Source organism: Poecilia mexicana, unplaced genomic scaffold (assembly GCF_051168715.1).
Source record: "Poecilia mexicana isolate PSO_F unplaced genomic scaffold, ASM5116871v1 scaffold_7, whole genome shotgun sequence".
Lineage (NCBI taxonomy): Eukaryota > Metazoa > Chordata > Actinopteri > Cyprinodontiformes > Poeciliidae > Poecilia > Poecilia mexicana.
This window is the reverse complement of record NW_028263376.1, coordinates 23814335-23836291: the sequence shown is the minus strand read 5'-3', so window position 1 is coordinate 23836291 and position 21957 is coordinate 23814335. Positions and strand designations below refer to the sequence as shown.

The 21957-nt window shown below is 37.5% G+C and overlaps 2 protein-coding genes across 4 annotated transcripts in view; both read left to right on the top strand.

Moving 5' to 3' along the window:
* samd10b (sterile alpha motif domain containing 10b) overlaps positions 1-12077 on the top strand; it is a 55579-nt gene extending 43502 nt beyond the window's left edge. Inside the window, exons 4-5 of the mRNA XM_015006432.2 lie at positions 4401-4541; positions 9760-12077. Of these exons, the coding sequence (XP_014861918.1) occupies positions 4401-4541; positions 9760-9782 (164 nt within the window). The 3' untranslated portion in view covers positions 9783-12077. The remainder of the gene's footprint in view (positions 1-4400; positions 4542-9759) is intronic.
* Positions 12078-15768: 3691 nt separating this feature from the next.
* The window catches only part of znf512b (zinc finger protein 512B), a 39736-nt gene continuing 33547 nt past the window's right edge, over positions 15769-21957 (top strand). For 2 of the 3 annotated variants that reach the window (XM_015006428.2, XM_088007296.1), the window contains exons 1-3: positions 15771-16137; positions 16378-16819; positions 19445-19579. In XM_015006428.2, coding sequence (XP_014861914.1) covers positions 19447-19579 — 133 coding nt within the window. In that variant the 5' untranslated portion in view covers positions 15771-16137; positions 16378-16819; positions 19445-19446. Of the gene's footprint in view, positions 16138-16377; positions 16820-19444; positions 19580-21957 lie in introns of all 3 variants that reach the window. The other variant, XM_088007295.1, reaches the window with a different exon arrangement.

The following is a 21957-nucleotide window of genomic DNA, read 5'->3' as shown; positions in this document are numbered from 1 at the left end:
CTTCGGGAAAAACAGGAGTTCATACGATTTAAACTGCTTTTCCTCTTTTATGCAAGTAAGTCTTTACCTTTCTGCATTTTGGATTGCTTTTCAGACCACTTTAAGAGTCATTATTGCCCTAGCCAAGGTAGAATTGCTTCTCATTTGCCCAAAGACACCATTAATAAGCAATTTAGTCTGGAGCCAAATTGAGGGAAGCGATCTCCATTTTAAAAAAAAGGCTTTTGTTTTTGTGTCTCTTTTCTCCCTTTGACGGCATACTTTCCCTATCTGCAGGCAATTATTAGGAGCTGCATTAAGTCTGTCTGAAGGGAATTGATTTGAGCTCCATTCATCTGCTTTGTCTCGTTTGTACACACTTATTCACAGCGCAAGGGCAGGGGGTATTCTGGGACATGCTGGTACCGCTGTTGGCAAGCTCTACAAACGACGGGGCTTTTGAGAAGGCGAGGCAAATACATTAATGAGCGTATATACACACAGAAACTAGTTCATTTCAGTTTGAAAAACATGCACAAAATAAAACGTGTCTTGTTTAGCTCTCAAGAGTTTTTTTTTTTTTTTTTTTTGCACAAAAATTGGTTATTAGATACAAATTTTCTGACACAGTAAGACAAGCAAATAATCATCCTCTGAACAGCATGAGCATACAAAGGCATAAACACACCGTATAGCAGTTGTGAAAGCTGATGCGTGTCACACTGCTGCTTCCTTTAAGGGAGGGGAGTTAAACTTCATCAGAGGTAACAATTGCATTGTTTATACAGCAGTTCCGTACTCAAGTCTTGTTCCATCCAAAGTTTTATATAAAAATTGCTCTTTGAAATTATGTTTGTTGGTCTATTGAATCCTTCATTCAAACTCAATGCACATTTTTGACAGAGAAAGTGTATTCGTACCTTCTGATATGTTTTGTTTTATCCCATTTTGTCATTTTACAAAGAACCTTCAAGTATTTTGTGAAGATTTTGTGTTAAACCAACAATAAGTAGTACATGACTGTGAAGTGGGAGAAAGATATAAGGTTTCCAAAGTTTTCACAGACAAACTCTGAACAGTACAGAGTAGCGTACATTTGTATTCTTCCCCCTTGAGTCAAATCTTTGTAGAACCACTTGACGCTGCAGTTGGACTTTGACTGGGCCATTCTAACACACATATATACCTTGATTTAAACCGTTGCTTTGCAATTTTGGCTGTATGTTTAGGGTTGTTCTGCTGGAAAGTGAACCAAATATTTTCAGCACCAAACAGGTTTTGTGCAAGGATTGTCCTGTATTTAGCTAGACACAATTGCACGCTTAAGTTTTCAGATTTTTTTTAAACAATTTCTCCATTATATGCAACTTTATGCTGGCTTATTCCATAAAATCCCCCCCAGAATATGGTTATAATGTGAGAAAGTATGAAAAGGTTTGAGAGATTTTAACATTTTTGCCCAAGAGGATTGTTGTATGAAAAAGTGCATTTGAATAGATAGCCTGAGTTTGATTTGTGACAGTGGCACAGCATTGCTCAGAGATCACTGATCTCTGATAGAGATCAGTTAGATCAATTTTATCACTAACGTATAGTGATAAAAGAAAGGATTTATTTACTTGAAGAATAATACAGTTCTCTCTACAAAAAAAATAATGTACTTGTCCGTTTAAGTCCTGAACAATTGAAAATCTAACAAGCTTTTTGTCCAAGGCGTCATTTTTATCAGTTCCAAAGGGATGAGGGCTGCTTTGTTTATCGTGTTTGGGTTTTTTAGTCAATTGTTAGGGGGTTTGAGGCATGTTGTGTATTTCTTTATACATAGCGTAAAAGAACTGCATCCAGTGGGACTATTAGGGGATCCAGACAAACCCAAACCTTCAAACCCTCAAAGCTGTTTTGCACTCTGATGCCAGTCTCATAAAATATGACTTCTGTTCCTCTGTTAAGAAAATTTACTCGTATTTCATGGACCGGGAGACCAAAGGAAGCTGAAAGCTGCCTTTTGATTTTTGTTTTTCTGGACTATCTCCGTTTTATCCCACTTCTGTCTCCACTGCCTCTGCATTCAGACCACATGCAAGCTTACAGACTGCCCAGGGAGGGTAAAATTGCACTAATAAATAGAGCTTGTTATGTGTTGGAGATGAAAGTTCATACTTTTGCAGGAGTTATTTTTTAAAAATGTACCTAAAATAAGAGATTAAATAAAAAAAGCAGAATAAGAACTAGTCCAGCGAAGCAGAGGATGTGCAGATATTTAAATGGAGGAAATTGGAATGAATCGAATGATATGGAGAGGGAGCCACATGAGTAATGAGTCCAATTATGTTTTGGATGTCGTACAGAGCTGCTGCAGGTATGATGGATTCCTCCTCTTTGCTGTGCAACTGAAGGACACACTGTAGCTCTTGTTACCACAGAGGTATCTGTTCCTTTTTTGAACCTCCATGCAAATAAGCTTTCGTACCGTTCCCGTCTACAGAAGGTTTTAAATTCTGTTTACACTGGGTAATGATATGTTAAATGTTTGTGTCCTGAGGGTTAATTGCCAAACGCTGTCATAAAATCCCACCACAAAAAAAAGATCTAGCTATTCATTAACTGTTTACCCCTGCTAAACAGTTAATGAATCGCCAGATCCTTTATGTAAATTATACAGTAAGTCTGCGAGCTCAAACATGAATTACTTTGCAGTTGATTGTAAATGTGAGATCTGTGTTTGTTTTCTTTAAACAACCATGTGCAGACCTCAAAACATGTAGTTCTGTATTTTCACAAGTTTTCTGTGTAATTTATGCCGTACCTCTCATTTAGACCTGCAGTTTTGCAATATTCTATAGAGAAGTGAAGAATGTTAATCCTCACTGATGCAGTTTTGTGTTGTTAAGCAGGTCGACATTGAATTGCCATGACCTGCAGACAGATGGTACACATACACTCAATATAAGGGTGATTGCCATATTATTATTTTAGATTATAAACATTAACTCTCTCCCTGGTAATTGGTAAGTAAGTTAAATTGATTGCTTCATTGGCATGGGTCTGGCTTTAATTCGTTGTTGACAAATTTTCCTTAGAGGTTAGGTCAGACCTAGCCTGGCCATTGCTTTCCTGTGTAATTTCGCTCAAATAAAATCTTTCTTCCAGAACAGTCTGGGCTTCTCCCCCACCCCTCACTCCCGTTGGTAGATTTTTTACCGGGCCAATCGGCGACCAGCAGGAGAAGTTGCGAATGATGACATTGATTTTGTGTGCTGCTTTAGAATTGTAGTCTGCCTGTAGCTTTAGTAATGGAAGTGGAGGAAGTGAACAAGAAGACTTTGAATTAATGAGTCACATCAACATGTAATTTCCCTTTGGGATCAATAAAGTATTTTTGAATTTTGAATTTGAGTTTTTGAACATTAACAGCTGCCTCGTTTGGATCGGCACTCCTCTTTTCGCTGTGAAGGATGGTTGTTTACCGCGCCGGTAATTTCTGGTGAGATTCAGAATGTACGTCACAGACAAAAGTTAGCAACTGGGTAAAATGTAAAACCTTGACACAGTCCAGGCCTCCAGGAAGCAGTAGCTGAGAGCCCAGACCCTCTGTATGAAACTAATGGCTTAAGACTGAGGCCTGGTTTTTACCAGGCTAGGATAATCTTATCCCTCTTTTTCTAATTTAGACCCAGGTTTGGCCTGGCTTTGGGTTTATTGTTCTTTTGGAACAGTCAAGGGTTTTCAAGCTTTATCTGGCCTAAAGGTATGGATTAAGATATTTGGCCACAATACAATAATCATGTTTGACCCTCTCAAAGTGAGGCTTTCATGCCTAGAAGGAACCGTTTTAATTGCCAAACATGGTGGTGATAGCTGTCATGCTGAGGGTCTGTTTGATTACTGGTGATGCTTTGCTCAAAGCATATAGAGCATCGAAGATGAAGGATCATCTTCAAAGTCTTCAGCTTCACCAAAAATAAATGACAAAATAACTGGAAACATGTTTATGACTTAAAAAGTAATTGTAGTTTTCTTTTCTGCAAATTGTTAAGGGACATTTATGCAGCTATTGGGTGTATGAATATTTTAGTCTATTTGAATAACTGGTATTGATGTATGGATTGATGTATGGATTAGAAAAATCTCCAAGAAATTCACCAGACTTGCGTACCAAGTTCCCTGTTTCTTTCTTCTTTTTTTAGAAATGATTGAAGTCTCATGTTGTATGATGTTGTCATCTTGGACAAACAACATATTAATTGCATAATTAAAAAGAATCAAAGATTATTATGACATTCATGCTGGAGATGGGGGTATGCACAACTCTGAAGAGCATTGTTAAATTATTGAGAATCCACACTGACACTCAGAGCAAATGAAGATATATCAGAAAGTCGAGGACAACTCTTAACTAATTCCTAACCTCCTACTGGCAGGACGGGCATTGCTGCGCCTCAACGGGGAGAAGCTGGAGCGGATGGGAATCGTCCAGGACTCCCTGAGGCAGGAGGTCCTCCAGCAAGTCCTTCAGCTGCAGGTCAGAGAAGAGGTCCGCAACTTGCAGCTCCTTAGCAGAAGTAAGTGACCGCCTTAACTCTCTGGTTCTGGTTCCTGTGCTTTGTTTCAGTGGGAGAGGGAACAATAAAGTCAGACAAATTGGTCTGAGATTTATCAAAGTGGGAGGAGGCAGTGGGGGACCACGCATCCCTGCTGCGACACGCGTGGAGCCGGACAAACAAGCGCAGTTGTTTGTGGTTTTACTGGTGGGGGTTTCAGGATTTACTGCGCTGCATCTCAGCAAGAGCTTCATTGACCGCTTTTACTACCCAGCCACAGGAAAACAAGCCCAGGCAAACTCTGACTTCCTGAATTTTCGTCTTGTATGATCCCTCTTCTAAATAACATTTGTGTCCTTCAGGTTGTGCAGATTGAATCAGGGTCTTTTATACATGTTTACTGATGAGACCAACACTGGGTTTGCACTCAGGTTCAGGTTTTTCCATTAGGTATGATACATTGTAAAACCCTGATCAAAATTGAGCAGTAGAAGTGTTTTTGCTGAATACATGCTTAGAATCAGAAGAGGACAAAAGAATTTAGGGTGAACTGCAATAAGCTTCTAGATTTTGTATTTCTGAAGCTTGTTTTAATTTGTTCTAGGGTTGTTTTGGTGCATGCTGAGTAAAATAGTTTTTGGGGTTTTTTTATTGCAAACATGACAAAAATTTCTAAAACAAATGCGGTAAATGATCAACCCTGCGCTTAGTTTAGGTGTGCCACTTCTAAAAAAAAAAATATATAATATTGCAAGGTTTTTTTCTATGAATATTTCATTATGGGCTGATACTGCAAACAGCTAATCAAGTAATAAAGGTGGTGTTGGCTCAAAGGCATGCTCACAGTTTCACTTCCTAAGCTGCTGATGCTGTTGCAATTTGCCTTCTGCATATCTGCCACAGACTGCTTTGCAGTAACTTTTAAATCCACACACTGAAGACTTTTGTTAAATGTGAGTTTGCTCTTTTCTATTACAGCTGGTTTCAAGTAAATTTTCACATCCACACCCAGAATTGGACTATTATTAGTTTGTAGGGATAAGATGAGTCACCTTGGCTAACGTATTCTGTTTTTAAGAAAACCAGCCGAAATGGAACAAGACAATTTAGAGGCTGTTTTTTTTTCTCTTCTTTTTAAGTAATTGTCAGCGATGCATGAGCCAGATATTGTAGCATATTTCTTCTTCTTTTTTTTAAGTTATGTTTTTGTTTATATTTTGTTCAGTAGATGCATTAAAACTTGGAACTCCCAATTTTTTTTTTCTATCAATCAATCTGCTAGAAACATAGTGCTGTGAAGCTCTTAATAATTAAGTAGAAAGCAGATAATAGCTAGGCACAGTGTAAACTGATCATTCATGACTTGGCTTATTTACACATTGTAGAAATATTGCATGTGCACTACACTTATAGATACATTTCTCTCCAACTCCTTAAACTAACTTTCTACCAAAAAAAAGTCAAAGTCACATCTTTCCATCTACTTTAATTGAGTCGGTGTGCACATGCCTCCTAATGGCACAATTCACAGTGTAAGGAGTGCTTTTGATGACCTTCAAATCACCCAAGCATGTTAGACAGAATTAAACTCAAAGATGCGAAACAACTAATAGGTAAGGGGAGAGTATTAAATTGCTGTTAGACACCTCCGTTAATTGGGCAGCGCAAACGTAATTTCTCAGTTCATGAGGCTTTAACTCGGAGCTACAAGGGCAGGCTAATTAGGGGACCTGATATAGCGCTTGGTTTTCACAAGTTTGGAGAAAAATGAGAGGTGATAAAGGTGTGTGGGACATTCTGGGAAGCTGTGAGGTGGGGTCATGAGACGAGGAGTGAAAGGTGTTTGATGTGAAGGTTGAATGAGGTCAAAGATTTAAATATAAAGAAAGAAATATAAAGTAATTATGTTTTATAATCCACCCCGCTACACAGTTATAAAATATTTGCTCATTAAATATAACTTGTTTTCCCTCACTCATGTGCTGATGGGGTGGAGGGTGCTCAGGGTTATGCCCAAAGAAACTTTGGCCTGGTTGCGTTTCTGATTCAAATGCATCCCCACTTTTCCATCAGCTCATTAATTTGATCTAAAATCAAAAATTAATAAGTCATACATTATGCAATGTGTTGTATTTTTTAAAAATTAGAAAACTAATTTCCCTCCCTCTTTACACCTATTGGCTGCTTTGTGTTGGCCTATCACATAAATAGCCACTAGAACACAGCGCAGTTACCATCTATAATATACCAAACTGTAAATGTTTAAAGAGTTTAATTTCTGAGATAAAAAAATATTTGAAGATAAATTCTTTGCCAGTTTCTCTACTTATATGAACTTGATGTGAACATTTCTGTTTTGTTTTTTTTTTCTTGATTTATCTGAGCTGAAGAATGCTGTTCACATAAAAATAGCTGTAAAATTTCAAACTTGGTAGGACTAGGCTGAGAAAATGTGAAATGCTGTGGGTATGACTGTGTTACGTGGACGAGAGAGAGCGAAGACGAGCCAGCTGGCTGCTCTGTGCTGAATAGTGTGGAGAGGCCTGGTCATGGTTAAATGGAACGATAAGAGCATGAAACAAGAAAGAAAGAGGGTGTATTCAAACGGCAGCTCACACACATTTAGGCGTTGCACTCGCACGGCTCCGCACACAACTGCAACTTTTCTCCCTGAACGATTCTTCTAATACGCTCACTCTTCTGCAGTGATTAAGTGGAGCCGCCATACCACCTGTCAGGCCTGATACATCTCCAATGGATTTACCAAAAATTGAATATTGATCTCACAATAAATTTTGCGAAGGGAACGAAAATACAGAGATGCAGCTGAATTCTCACGCAAGCTTGTCTCTGATATGAGCCGTGACACTTTTACAATGCCTCCGCGTTATTCACATCAGGAGTGTAAAAGGCTTTGTGATGCAAAACCCTTTGCAAGAAGCAGAAATGCTGCATCCAGCTTCTTTTGACAGATGGCACACAATATTAAATTACGCCTCACTGAAATGACCAATAAAAGATTTGCATACACGTTCAAATCCTCCTGAGTTTATTGCACTCTTTAATAAAGACTCATTTTAAAGAAATGTATCTTTTTTTTTTTGTCAGGGATTTGCTTTTATTTTCTGCAGACCAGTGAAATGTCTGCCATATAGATTGACCGGTAAACTGTAGAAGAACAGTTTACTGCAGCATCACTTACACGGCTTTTCTTTCGAGAGTGGTTGTGCAAGTTCAGGCTACCATGCAAATGAAAATTATGACACATCTGGTCTAGGTTGTGAAAATACCTCACTGAGGATAGAGTAGCAAAAGAGCCAGCTGCCTGGTTATCATAAGGATTAAAACATTTTGGTTATGCCTAGGTCACATATCGGCTCCAATAACTCCGATATTTGCCTTTGCTTTTCTGTGTTGGACTCAAAAAATAGGGGGCTTTGATGTTTGATTTAATTTGTACAGGTATAACTGCTTACAGGTTTTCTTTAGGTCTATGGAGGCTGAACTCCACTGGTTTTTACTTGCTTACATTTGTATGGTAAGTCAGAAAACAGGTGAAGCAGTGAACATGTAATGTAGTTCTGGTCAAAAGTTTTTATCCACTCATACACTTGAAGGTAGTCTTGTTTTTGTGTTTTCATTAATTTGTTTAAATCATTCTGTTTCTGGCTAGTCTGACTATACTAGCATACTATAGTAAAACTATGTTTGCTGTCAGTTTGAATTTACTGTCTATTGTCTGAGATGCATACAGGGTCAAGTGTTCATATGCAGTGAATATCCACTGAGATATGAATGGATAAATGTCCATGCAGGGAAAGCTGCACACATCTGCTTTTCTAACCATTTAAATCGATTCTGGAATAATTCTGTATAATTCTGATTACTTCATTGCTAAATCAACGTCACACAGCTTCTTTTCTTTATTTTATGGAATTCTCAAAACATATTGATACAGTCAGAAACATTTGGAAGGTTGTTGACTTCACATCAGAGCTGAAGTTAAATGGATATATGTATAACTCATACTCCAGAAAGCTCATATTCATCTTTTTTTTTTCTTCAACAAAGCCTTGTCATCGATTTAGAAAACCTTTGCCATTCTTTTCTTCTATATGCATATTGTATTATTCTATTTTTAGGAACTGTTTTGAAAGGTAAAGTCGATGTCTTCCATAGCCCAGAGCCACAGCGCTCAGAGAGTAGGGAGCAATGTGCGAGGATTTTTATCGGGAAACTTTTGGGACTGAGGATTCGGATCAAAGCCCAGAGAGAAATCTGCCTTCCTTCTTCTGCTGAGGAACTAGCTGTTGGTTTATCTTTATAATAAACTGCCAATACCTCTTCGCTGCTCAACATATCAACTTTTGATCAAAGTCAGTCTGTGTTTTTGTGTGAAGCCATCTGCCATGTACAAGAATCTTAGCTAATTAGGAAAAATTAAAACGACTGCAAAGATTGTCATTAAAACATCTGATCTTCTCCCACCGCAAAAAAGATGTGTTGCCTGTACTGATTTGCTGAGAATACTGAAACTTTTCAGCTCCAAAGCTCTTCTGTTGTAAGTAAAAAAAAAAAAAAAAAAGAAAAAAACAGGCAAAGAAAATTCAGCCTCCGCATGTAGAAAGATGGTAGAAACATAAGAGTTTTAGCTGTAATTGCAGTGAAATTACATTCTACAAATTATTTTCTCAGTAGGGCTTAAAGGCAGACCAAACTTATATAATTGTAAAAAAAAAAATGTAAACTACAACTTTGTAATAGTGTTGCTACTTTCTTTCGCATTAAAACAATCTATTAACATACAGAAAATGTTATGGTTACAATACGACAAAATGTGAAAATGTTCAAGGGGTTTGAGTACTTTTGCCACTCTCGATTAATCGTATGCTAATGTATTCCATGACGAGACATCTTGGAGAAAAATAAATAAATAAAATTTTTTATGTGTTTTGCTATTGATCTTTTGTTATTGTATTCTAATACAGAGCTGATTTACAATTTCTTGGCTTATTACATGCAGCATTTCCCATAAACTGTGACCATCCATAATAATTACTTGAAATAAAAAAACACAGAGTTTCTATAAAATAGACGTCCGTGGAGGCCTCTGGCCACCAGTCGATTAAAAGCCTGACGTGGGAACAGTGAATCGCTTCACTTGAAAACAGCACTGTTTCCATGCGAGGCCTGATGATGCACTCATTTTCCCCCCTCTCCCCTTCTCTTCTCTCCACAGCCTCCTTTGGAAATTTCTCTTAGCTCATCCCAGGATGCGCTTGGCAGTCCTTCCCCTCGTCTCCTGTCACAATACATCTCCAGGAGCTGCGGAAGAGCTGCTATCTCCAGATATGTGAGCGGCGAATCAACGAGTGAAAGCAGGGGGAGGACGAGCCTATAGACTCTATGCCAACTGGTCTGGAGGATTCCCATTCAATGCAGCCAATCTGCTTTACAGGCACTATGACAAAGACAAAGAGCCGTTCAAAGCAGGGAGACCCTCTGTAACCTAATGATGCAACGGAAGATTATCACTATTCCAGGCTCGATCCGGACCTGGCACTGGTGGGATCATTACAAATGTCCCTTTTGATTTTCATTGCGATTGAACCAGCCGGACAGCACTGACTGAAATTCAAGTCTGAAAAATTGGATTCATAGAGATCCGCTTTGATTTAGTTAAATAAATAGTTCTGTGGAGCAGCTGTGAGCAGTTTGAGTCTTGTCTGCAGCATTAGCTCTTTGAACAACTTAACTGTGGAGATCTGGAGGGTAGTTTTACCTGGAGAGTCAAACTAACTGCTGGTCAGGATTTGCCTAGTTGAAAAGCACAAGAACTTTGATCTTAAGAGTCCTTGTGATTCATTCAAACACTGCTTTAGATATGTGTGTCTGTGTCTGTGAGCCACTTGGCGATAAACAGTTTTCACTACAGCCTCATTGCAACTGTAACGTGGTGTTCATTCAAAAAGAGAGAGAAGGAAAAAAATAATAATGTAAAAGTAAGAATTAAGGAATTTTTCACCAGAATATCTCGTTTTAAGTACTTGTTGTTTCTCAGAAATAATTTATCCATACACGAAAGACAGCACAGCAGTGTCTTATTATTACGCTGTACTTATAAAAAAAAAAGCAGGCATAGATGTTGTTTTTTCTTATTCAGCTTGTGATCGGTCACTCTCTCTGTCTGCAGTGTGCTTTGTTCACCCTTTGCATGGTAGTTTTGTTTTTCAGCTCGGCGCTCTCTCAGCATGATTACAAAAACTTGAGCTCCATGGGAAAGCTAGCAGGGAGCTACAGATGACACTCATGGCATTTATTTCCATACTGTAGAGGTATATAGCTATTTACACTGACGCACCTAGTCAAGTACAAGTAATGTAAAACTTGTTTAGCCAAGTACTTCATGTTGTACAACCTTGAAGAGTAACTGTCTGATGATTTAAAAAAAAAAGTAGAGCAGTGGAAAAACAACTACAATGTAACAGTTTATGTATAGAGGTGTCTGCTGCGGGTAAGACATTGACTGCTCATAACCTCTGCACAGAACTCCATAGAAGAAATCTGAACTATCCCTTTAAGACCACTACACCAGTGATTATTTTACATGTTTTTATATCAAGGAATTCTGGGTTAATTCCTTGAGTCATGGTGTACTAATGTAAAATGACGGAAACTTTCCATCTACAATACTATGAGATGAATGTCATTCCCACAATATGTATTGTGACTTCTCGGCAGTGTAGTACTGAAAAAAAATGAACCTTTATATATAATTGAGTGTAGTAGAGTAACACACACTTTAATTTATGTATTTGTGATTTAATGACTGATCAAAGGGTTTCATGGGGTTAACACAATGCTCGCTAACTGCATAGGTCTGATAAAGCAATAATTTGAATAGCTAGAGGTAAATGGGAAAGGACTGACTGGTAGCTAAACTATTTCCACAGAGCTGTGAAGGTCTGCTGAGGGAAAGAAAGTCATTTGTGTGTGGATCTTTATATTTTCCATCATTTGTCACTTGGGGGGGTGGGGGGGGGGGAATACAACATCCCTCTGATGTATTCTGTTCGGTTTCTTTCCCGGAGATGACACTGAAGTTTCTAAAGCTCAGAAAGCAAGACTGCCAACAATGACAGCAAGCCAGATACCAGATTCCCTAAGTGACTGAAGCCAGATCTGCAGATGTAATTCCAGGCAGTAACGCTCAGCTTTGCAGAATGATGGTTCTCATGTCACATAAATGAATAAAATAAACAAACATCCAGTGAAGAAAACCTGCCCGTCCAACAGCCATCCATGCATCCTTTAGCAGGGAGCCGCAGGGAAAAGTGAGTGAGTGACTGTTAAAAGAAAGAAAACGCACTGTGTAATTTTTAGTAGACCTAATCCACTGTAAATATCAACGCATTCGGTTTATGTTCACTGATCATCGATGAACTGTTTCAGACGCAGAAAAAAGTACAGTTCACTCTGCTCTACAGGTTCAAACATAAATGTATGTATGGAACATGACGACGGCTGTTTTTGAATAAACGTATTGAGAAAAAAAACTGTTGGCCCTGATGTACTGACATGGTGTATATCTGTTTGCAGGATTAAGTTAATAGTTTTTACTGAAGTGATGTTAAGACAACCGCATGTGATGCAAAACTGATACTAGAAAAATCATTTTAACAATAGAAGAAGGCAGAAAGGATAAAAAGAATCCTCAATACTAAATTTTTCTTTAAAAAAAGTGATTAAGATTTTGTTCTTATAGTACAGAATCCTTTACTTCCTTTTCTTTAAACATGTTTGTGCTATCTCTTTGTCTCTTTTTTTTTCAGTTGATGAATATTTAAAGTTTGCATTGCTCTCATCAAGGGAAATAATGTTCTTTAATTGCTCAAAAGCTAAACTCGTTCATAAACATAAACAAAAGAAAAGTTGGTGCACCATAATTTAAAATTGGATACATCATCACAGTTCCTTCTTTCATTTTGCAATAGACAAAATGAAATTAGTGAGAAGCAAAGTTGTTTCCCGGTTAATTGCTTACATTAAAATGAGTTTTTGTTTTTATAAAATGTTGCAAGTATAAAAGTAGTCATTTGCATATTCAGTGGATAATTTAGTAATAACATTTTAATTTGTATTTCCCCCTCCAGTGTTTCCCATTATATAAATTAGTGTACTAAAAATATATAAATATATATTTATCTGCAAGTAGAGATGAAATTACTGTGATGGTTTTGATATTCATACAAAAATACAGCTAGAGAATTCATTCCAGTGAATCACAAAGTCTTCATTACACATCAATACATTTAGAAACAGTTTGTTTTGGAGGACTGACATGATTCATATCAGTGGTTTGTCCTCAACTCCATCCATCTTCTAACCTCATTTAGTCCAGCAAAGGACCACCAAGGCCTGCATTTCTCCAGTGGTCCATGGGCAAGAACCGGGGTTCAATTTAGCAATCTATGAAATAGCAAACATAGGCAACCGGAGACACATTATGCACATCAGTGATATTTAATGCAACGTAAGTGAAAAGCTTACATGCGCTACTTAAGCGACTTAATGTAAGATTAATCCTGGTCTTTCAATAATGCATTTGACCCCATCTTTCTTTCAGGGTGGACAACAACTTCAGTGAATTTCCCAAGCAGGCATATGTTTGAATTTCACTAGTTTTTTTTCTAGTCAGAATTATACATACAAGCCCAATGCACACACCTGCACTAATATTTGGTTTAATGTTCACTCCACCACTTTTATATAGCCCTGCTTTAACAATTCCAAAACAATATTTTGTGTGTGTGTGTGTGTGTGTGTGTGTGTTTTGGATCACTACTTTGTTTAAACACCCAATTGTATTAAAGTTGAAACTTTCTACTTGTTGAGCCGAGTCAAAGAACTTGGAGGTAGTTCTTTGTTTTCAGCAGATCCATTCATGTTGCTTCGTTTTCTTAAAAAAGAAAACAAAAACAAAACTTTCCTGTAAAATAATTCCACTAGACCCCAAGCCAGATGTATTTTATAATTCAAAATATGCCTCAATCTTCCATCTGTTCCGAAACATTATTCAGGGTCCCTGAGTCACAACTTTGACTCTGTGAAAATAAAGTGTTGCCTAAACAGATGTTGACTTTGTCTCTCGCTGACACATCATCGCACGCATTCAGAACACACATACACACTCAAATAGATCCAATTACTGCAAGACATCAAGCATCTCACCTGTTAGTTCCAGGGCACATGTATGATAAACAGATTCAATGAACAGTGACCTTCTCAACCTTGGTAGGGGAATAAATCTGCATAGCAGATGGTTGGATGCTTCAGTTAATTGGAATCTGGTTATTATTATCTTTCTCTTTTTGTTTTCTTCTATTTGCCATTTGGAAACTCTGCTTCCACAATGCTTTTGTGACTGTTCTCGAAGATAAGCCAAATGCTGAGACCCGTGCTTTTTCTGATTCATCGCTATTTCCTTGTGACTTTGATCTGCTGGTTCTCAATCCTACGACAGCACAGAAACTGAGTGTGAAACACTCCTATGTCTTCCATCTCTCCTTTAACAGCTGGTTGACTGAAGGCTCTTGGTGGTATAAATAGCTCAAAACTGTATTTTTTTCATGAGGAGCCAAACTGTCAAGATAATAATGAGAATGATGCCAGTGCGCTTTGTGGATTTTGATTTGAAAAGTTATTAGGGAAAAAATTATCTATTGCCAGTTAAAAAAAAAAAAAAAAAAAGACATGATTGTGCTTACTCAGCTGATAAGGAGAAAAAACATCTGTATCATGCTTTAAAGTATTATTCACAGGTCAAACAGTGCCCCAGAGTGAAGTATTTATCAGAACCGATTAAAAAGGAAGCGTGTATTTTATATTTAACTTGATCAGCTAGCAACTCAAGATCACCATAGACTTGATGGTTCTGCTAGTCATCACTTATGAACAAATATAAAATATCCCAAAATTTCCTGAACTGACAGGAAATTTTGGGCTCGTCAAATCAATCAAGTTTATTTGTAGGGCACATTTCAGCAACAAGGCAGTTTAAAGTGCATTACATCATAAAACTATACAAAGTCGTAAAAAAAAACACTATGCAGTCAACAATTGAGAAAACCAGTAAGATATGCATCCAAATCACAAGTTTCGAAGTCACAATGATGTTTGTTTTGCCTTTTTACTCTGAGAAATGATTGAATTGTACTGCCCTCTAGTGGGTGATTTATGGTCATAAACCTTGACTGAACGTGTTGAGACAAATAAAAATGAATTATTTGTCGAATAATAATAATAATAATAATAATAATAATAATAATAATAATAATAATAATAGCAGTAGTAGAAGAAGAAACATTAGTTCATTAATATCAACCACAGTTGCAATTACAGCAGAAGTGGTACAATTAAATTACAAAAGAAAATTGAATAAAAAAAACGAATACTTACTTTATAAGATTAGTAATAATAATAATGTTGATAATAAGATTAAGCATGAAATTATATTTTGTATAGTTGATTCTAATTATTGATACTCTAATACAACTATGTGTACATAATAAGGGTATGTGTTTTTTAATTTATGCACAGAACTCAAAAATAATGTCTCACTTCTTTTTTTTAACCTATTATTAATGTATCTCATTTCCCGTCTGCCTTTTAAAACATATTTGACAATTCTAGCAATATGCTTGGCAACACTAAAGTTAAGCTATGCCGCCCTCCACAGGCGATACCTAAAATAGCTTTTTTCTACATTTAAATTACATCATGATTTCAGATTATTTCCACTAATAGGAGAATATCAGTCCATGTTGACTGGCACCAGTCAGAGTAAGAGAGTCCCTCTGTTGTTGTACTGAAACACAGAGAGGTGGCAATGAAACCATGAATGATTCATGAAGTCAGCTGTCTTTATGAGAAAAATGTAGGCTCCCGCCATATGTGAAACATTTATTATTAGCCGTTTTAGATGGGTGAAAAGCCATGTGCACATACCCTGCAGCCAGCTGACAGAGCATCTAATGCAGATTAAATTTTGCATTAGGTCCATTAATGGCATTACTTGAATTAAATGTGATTTAATATCTAAGGAGATGACCTTGAATTCTGTGGCAATATAAGAACATATTACAGACTGGTAATGATGACATAAGGAAATATTTTGCGGTATATTCAGTCCATTTCTGGCGTACTTGGTTTTCAGCTGTTTTTTTAAAGAGAGAAGGCTGCACAGACTGAACTCAAGCTGCGGGTCAGATTGGTCGAATATTTAGCAGCAGCTCGATGCAAACACTTAACGAGGGCTGATATGAGGAATTTAAGCCCTGACCCTTTTTTTCGTCAGGGACCAGCGCCGTTACGTCGAAAGAGCAGCGAGAGCCGGGGTATATTGCAGCGACTTTATCAGCCAGAGCAACCCCACACTGTTGTTATTCACTTCGAAATAGATAATAATAACAACGCGAGAGCTCGCAAGTTGCATCAAGACTGTGGCTGCAACTGTCAAAGGTGGAGTGGATACGCGCATGACCCAACACACACTACTGTAATACTGTACACGGCCGCCGAGATAAAATCCGTATAAAAAAGCCGAAATAATCCCGAGGTAAGGAGCCGGGGACTGGACTAACACCCGACGTTTCTTCTTCTTTTCCTTCGCTTCGTTTTCTTTTACTCTAACCGACTGTCTCACAGCCGTCGAAATTACTGCACTAAACATATTTTTGTGCCTCCCTTCAGCTACAGCCAGCGCAGGGATTTTTTTTTACTCCTCCTTCGTAATAAAGTCGCCATTTTGCTTCACTGCCTATATAAACCATTCTGTATTCTAATATTTTTCCTTCAGGAGCCGAGGACCTGGCCGTGTTTCCTGGGTGTTTTTTAATATTTCTGGAGGGTCTAAGGAGAAGACGGAGGTTGGAGAAGTGCCTCGTGGTGTACATATTAATGCAGAAAAGGAGGAGGGAGGAGAATGCGTTTGGAAACTGGGAATGAGGTGAAACTACACTGGATTTCTTTTCATGGACACTCGGGACTGTGATTCGTCTTTTTGTCGTCGTGTTCAGAGGAGACGAGGCTGACGGCTGTCCACTTCCCTTCGGCCCCCCCAGCCTCCTGTCTGAACGGCCCTTGACGTACAAGCAGGTGTGATTGCCATGTAACATAACATTGGTGGAAAAAACGCCCACTTTGGTGCCTGTCTCCTGACCTCCTCCTCCCGTCACGTGGGTGACCCGGTGGGGCCCCCCCAGGGCTCCTGCTGCTGAGTGACTGACCCCACAGTTCAGGTAGGTGTGGTCGGACTAAAGGAGGAAGAAGTGGAACACTTTTATTGTTTTTATTTACTCACATGTTCAAATTGAGCCCTGACCAAAGCTGACAAACACCGTGGCAGTGGGCCACGTGCAGTGGGAAATACTTGTTTGCAGGTTGGTTTGTTTGAGGTGTCACAGACTTGTATTCATTATAACTTGAAGGATGGTTGCAAAGAATCTTTTATGGAATTACTTATTGTATTCGGCACTTTATTGTTCCTAATTAAAAAACAAAAATGTGAGAGAAAAAGAAAAAGCTTGTTTCACAATAATATCTAATTTGTTTTATTTTAAAATAGAAACAGGTTTTTTTCAACCATTTTAAAAGTATATATTTTAATGTTATTTGTAAGGGTTCTTACTGATAACAACTCTTAAGTTTCAAGTTATTTTCTATTAGGTGTTCTAGCCCTACTGTGGGGAAATGTAGTTTTAGGGGTCCAATAAATGATATGTCTACTAGTTAGATGTTATTTAGAGTTAATTTGGTTTGATCATGGCACGTTAATTTAGAGCAATCAATTTGTCTGAACATGGATCAGAGTTATTTAATTTTCCTTTGGGATCAAGAAAGTTTTTTTGAATTTGAATTGAACTAGAATCCAAAAAAATTTAAAACAGGCTTTAATACAAAGATTTCAGAAAACTATGTAATTTTTTATAAGATTTGAGCAATTTATCACTATTTTCACAATTCAGGTCAAAACTTTACTGTATGTAAAAACAAACTGATACACAATGGCTTAATAACATTTTTGTTTGTTTACAGGTTTTAAATGGAAATAGGTGGGTGCAAAATGGCAACACTAAAAAATAACATGGGTGTAAAATTTGCAAACGGGTGCATTAACTCAGGGCCTAACCTAATAAAAATGTTATTTTGACTCTACATAGACCAAAGCAAAGATGTAGAATAAACACTTGCTAAATGTTGTAGTAGTTTATAAGTTCTTCATGTGGAGAAGATTTATTCTTGTTGCTGTTCTGGTTTTTATAGATACACCAGTATTATATTGTTGATCACTTTGTCAGGCTATCTGCTCAGGTAGCCAGCTTGCAGTTGGCTTTATGTCAGACATATTGCTGTGACTTGCCAGCTGTAGTGTCAAAACAGTTTTAGCTTCATTAGACTCACGTTTCACGCCATGACTGGTTTTTCACAACTATTTCGAAACAGCTAAATGTTTTTCTTGTAATAAAAAATATATAGTGGCCTTCTTTCAGATAGTTGACCAGCAGTTCGTAGCAGTAGGAAGTGGAGGAGCATCACTGTGTTAACTATACTCTGTAGTCACTATGCCACTTTCTCTGACATCTAAATAAAAGGTCATTAAACCGTGGGAACAGTATGAGGAAATATTTTAGAGAAAGCTACCAAACGATTTACAGTGTTAGGTGGAGCGGAAACTGTTTGGCAGTTAGTATAAGTGAGAAAAATACCAATTATATTTAAAGTCTGTTAGATCCATGTTTTATTTGCATATATTTTAATATTTTGTCATTTGTAAACAGAAGGAAAAAAATCACACAAACTCAAAACATTCACAAAGTATTTTCCTATAATGTGAATGTTGTATTTTAATATTTGAACTAAGCTACATTTTAATTCCAGTACATATACATTAGCTATGTAGCATTTTACAAAGAAGGTCTTTTTGCAAAGAACCTTGCAAACTTAATCTCTGATTATTTGTTCTGTTTTTTTTACTGTTTTTTGTAATGAAGTCTCACAATTACTCATTTCTGGTTGCTTTTTTTTTTTTTTTTTGCCCACATTTGTTAGTTTCAGGGCTTGGGTGATCTAACACCCCTCAGTCATACCAAATTACTGTTCCTGCATGCACTCTAGTTCCTGTTTGTGCCTTTGTGCATTTCAACTTCTTGTTTAATGCAGGCCACTTGCGATGCATGTCAGAATATCTTTAAGCAAAATGAAAGCAAATTATTTTCACATCAACCAGAAACACGTATATATTGTAAAGCAAGGCGTGAAAATGGAAGCTGGTTGGTTCCTGTCAGACTGTTTGGTGTTGTAATTTATAAAAGTGAGTGAAAGGATGTTGGATTCTAATTGCTGTCACTTCATTTAATAATTGGCAGCCTTGTTCATCAAAATTTTAGGAACAGTACATTTTATGTATACAGTAGGTGTGTTGAGATTCAGCAGTTAATTTTGATAATTAATACTATAAAGCAGAAAACTTTGCTGTCAACCAGGTGATTTAATACACAGATCCTTCGTTGGTCTTTCATAAGATAGACCACAAGCAGAGCAGCAGTTCTTGTCTCTGTCCTTTCTTTGACTTACCTTTTGTCTAATGGGCAGAGCATGAAGTTAGTGTGCAAGTCAGATTATTGATTTTGAAATGAAACATGGAAGGTCACACCCTCATTACCACTGCAGATGATGTGTGTGCCTCCACTTATCTCACCTTCAGTCCAACAGCACCAATGACCAGTATGAAGACTCTGCATTAACAAGGAGAGAGCATCTTCACAGGCTATTGATGTAGTGGAGTGCTAATAATGTTCTTACAAACATTGGGAACAGATTAATGAGCAGCAGAAAGCCTTTAACCTCATAATCTACCATTGCAGGCATGGAGAGCTCCAGTGGCCTCAGGCTTGGGAAGCTGTCCTCACCGGGCCTGCCAAGGGGCAAAACACCCAAACACGGACATCCCCAGGAGTTTGTTAGAAGCACGCCGTGCCCTGAAAACAACAACAAACATAGTGAGTGATATACCAATGTCCCTCTTTATATATAATTAGTGAGAATTAAGCTTTTGTTGGGATAAACCAGGTTAGTAGAGGCTTCATCCCCAGATGAATTCCTGGGGATGTGAAGTGGAGCATCTGTCCTACTAGTGACCTCTGACATAACATACTAACACATATTGAATTTTTGTTCATACAGTGCTGTGCAAAAGAGTTTATATGATAGACATACACTAAGTATGTCTGTCGTACTTAGCTTGTCTCAGATTTTTGAAGTTTTTAACATAAAAACCTGAAAAGTGGGGAGTGTATTTTTGTATTCTGTTCTTCTTAAAATATTTCTTGACTTCAATTAAAATTTAATTTAAGGAATTTTATAAATGTAACTTAAGTTGACATAAAACTAATAAACCATAAATGAATGATTGTGGTTCCTAGCATCAGTATATCGATGATAGAGGGTATGAGACATGAGCAGTGTTGACATAAAATTTTATTATGGTATTAACAGCTATGACGTAGTGATAAAATTGATGATAAAAACCTATTTATCACTTCTTTTAAGTCTTTTTTTTAGGTCATTATCTCCATGGCAATGCAATGAAAGACTCAAACTCAAATGCCGCTGTTAAAGAACATTTTAATTTTTAAATCTACCTCTGGTACACTACTTGACTGGTTCAAGCGTTACCTAAAGAACAGGGATTTTGTCAACTTTTCATTGACACAAACAAAAGATCACATGTGGGATACCTCAAGGTTCCATCTTGGGGCTCTCCTTATTTAATATCTACATGTTACCACTAACTCATATCATAATATTAGCTACCATAACTATGTAGATGATACACTGCTCTACATTACAATTCCACCAGGTGACAACGAACCCACTCAAGCACAGAGAATGTGCAGAGAACAAGTCAGTGTATGAATGTGCAGAAGTTTCTTCTAATGAGTAGAAACAAAACTGAAGTTATTATCTTTGAACCTAAAGAAGAACGATCTAGAGTCTGCACATAGTTTCAGTTATTACAGCTAGAAAGTGATCAGGGCCAAAATCTGGATGTAGAGATGGACCTAGACTTGCCAGAGACACATAGACAACTGCATCATCTAAAGAACATTTGGAGGATTAAATCACTAATGTCCCAACAAAATATAGAGAAACATCCATGCATTTATATTTAATTTGTAAATTTCTTGATATTTTTTTGACTCTCTCATCGAACAAACAGTGGAAAAAACTATAAAATAGCAATACAGACCAAAGTATCAGTGTTTGTATTTTTTTTTCTAAGTCTAAGGATGTCAGTAACAAGCAGGTTTAAATAAGCTGGAAATATTGAACCCAGGCACTCCCAGTCAGTACCTGGCGACAGGCTGCTTCCACCTCATGTAATGGACATGATATAAAAGGAAAAGACAGGCAGAGGTTGTCAGATTCTGCTGGAAGGTGAAGCTCTGCTGCAGTCAAGTCAAGTTTTCTTCCAGACCTGCTCTGTATTCAGAAACATCTAACTTCCTTTCAAGTCTGGTCAGCTGATGATGCAGGTCATCATGCCACAAATGCTTCCACTTACGTTTGTCACTGTGGAGGTGTTAATTGTGTTGTGCTACTTGTCTGCCACATAAAATGTTGTGGCATGTAGGCCACAAAGTTTAGTTTTGGCTTCATCTGACCAGGACACATTTTCCTACATGTTTTCTGTGTTTCACGTGCATAGCTTCTGGAAACCTGAAAGTAGGAGTTCTTGTTGCTACCTTTGAACAACTGCTTTCTTCTTGTAATGCCACCTGTTTTTATCTATCACATAAAATCACAAAGAAATGGACTGGAGTTTGTGGACATGATGTGATTAAATATGAAAATGTTAATAGACGTATGAATTCTTATGTCACTCGACATCTTGGTTTTCTGTTATCTGCTGAAAATTTATCATTTTGGATTAGCTGTTGAGAATTCCTGCATTGTTTCCAAAAGATATGATTACCCTACCATATTTCTAACTGGTCCCCACAGCATTTATTTAAATGATTTATATTTTATTAAGAGTCGTTGGTTCCAGTCTGTATGTAACCCTACCCCTCTCACTAGAGAAGGGCCTGGAAACTACAACATTTTTTCCTGGGACTGCCTTACAGTGAGAAAGCCAAACAAACACATATTGCCAAGCACTGACATGATTGAAACCCCAAGCCATCTGGATGGAGATGGAATATTTTGGAAGGAGAAAGCGAGACTAGGGAATGGTTTTTCAATTCAATAACCAGCAGATCCTCATGACTTTGGTAATAGCATCAGGCAGGCTTGGAAAGCCGGGTCTGTGCTAATATGACCCAGTTGTTTTGGTTGCTGCAAAATAGCCTCCTTTTTCCAGACACAGAGGTGCTTC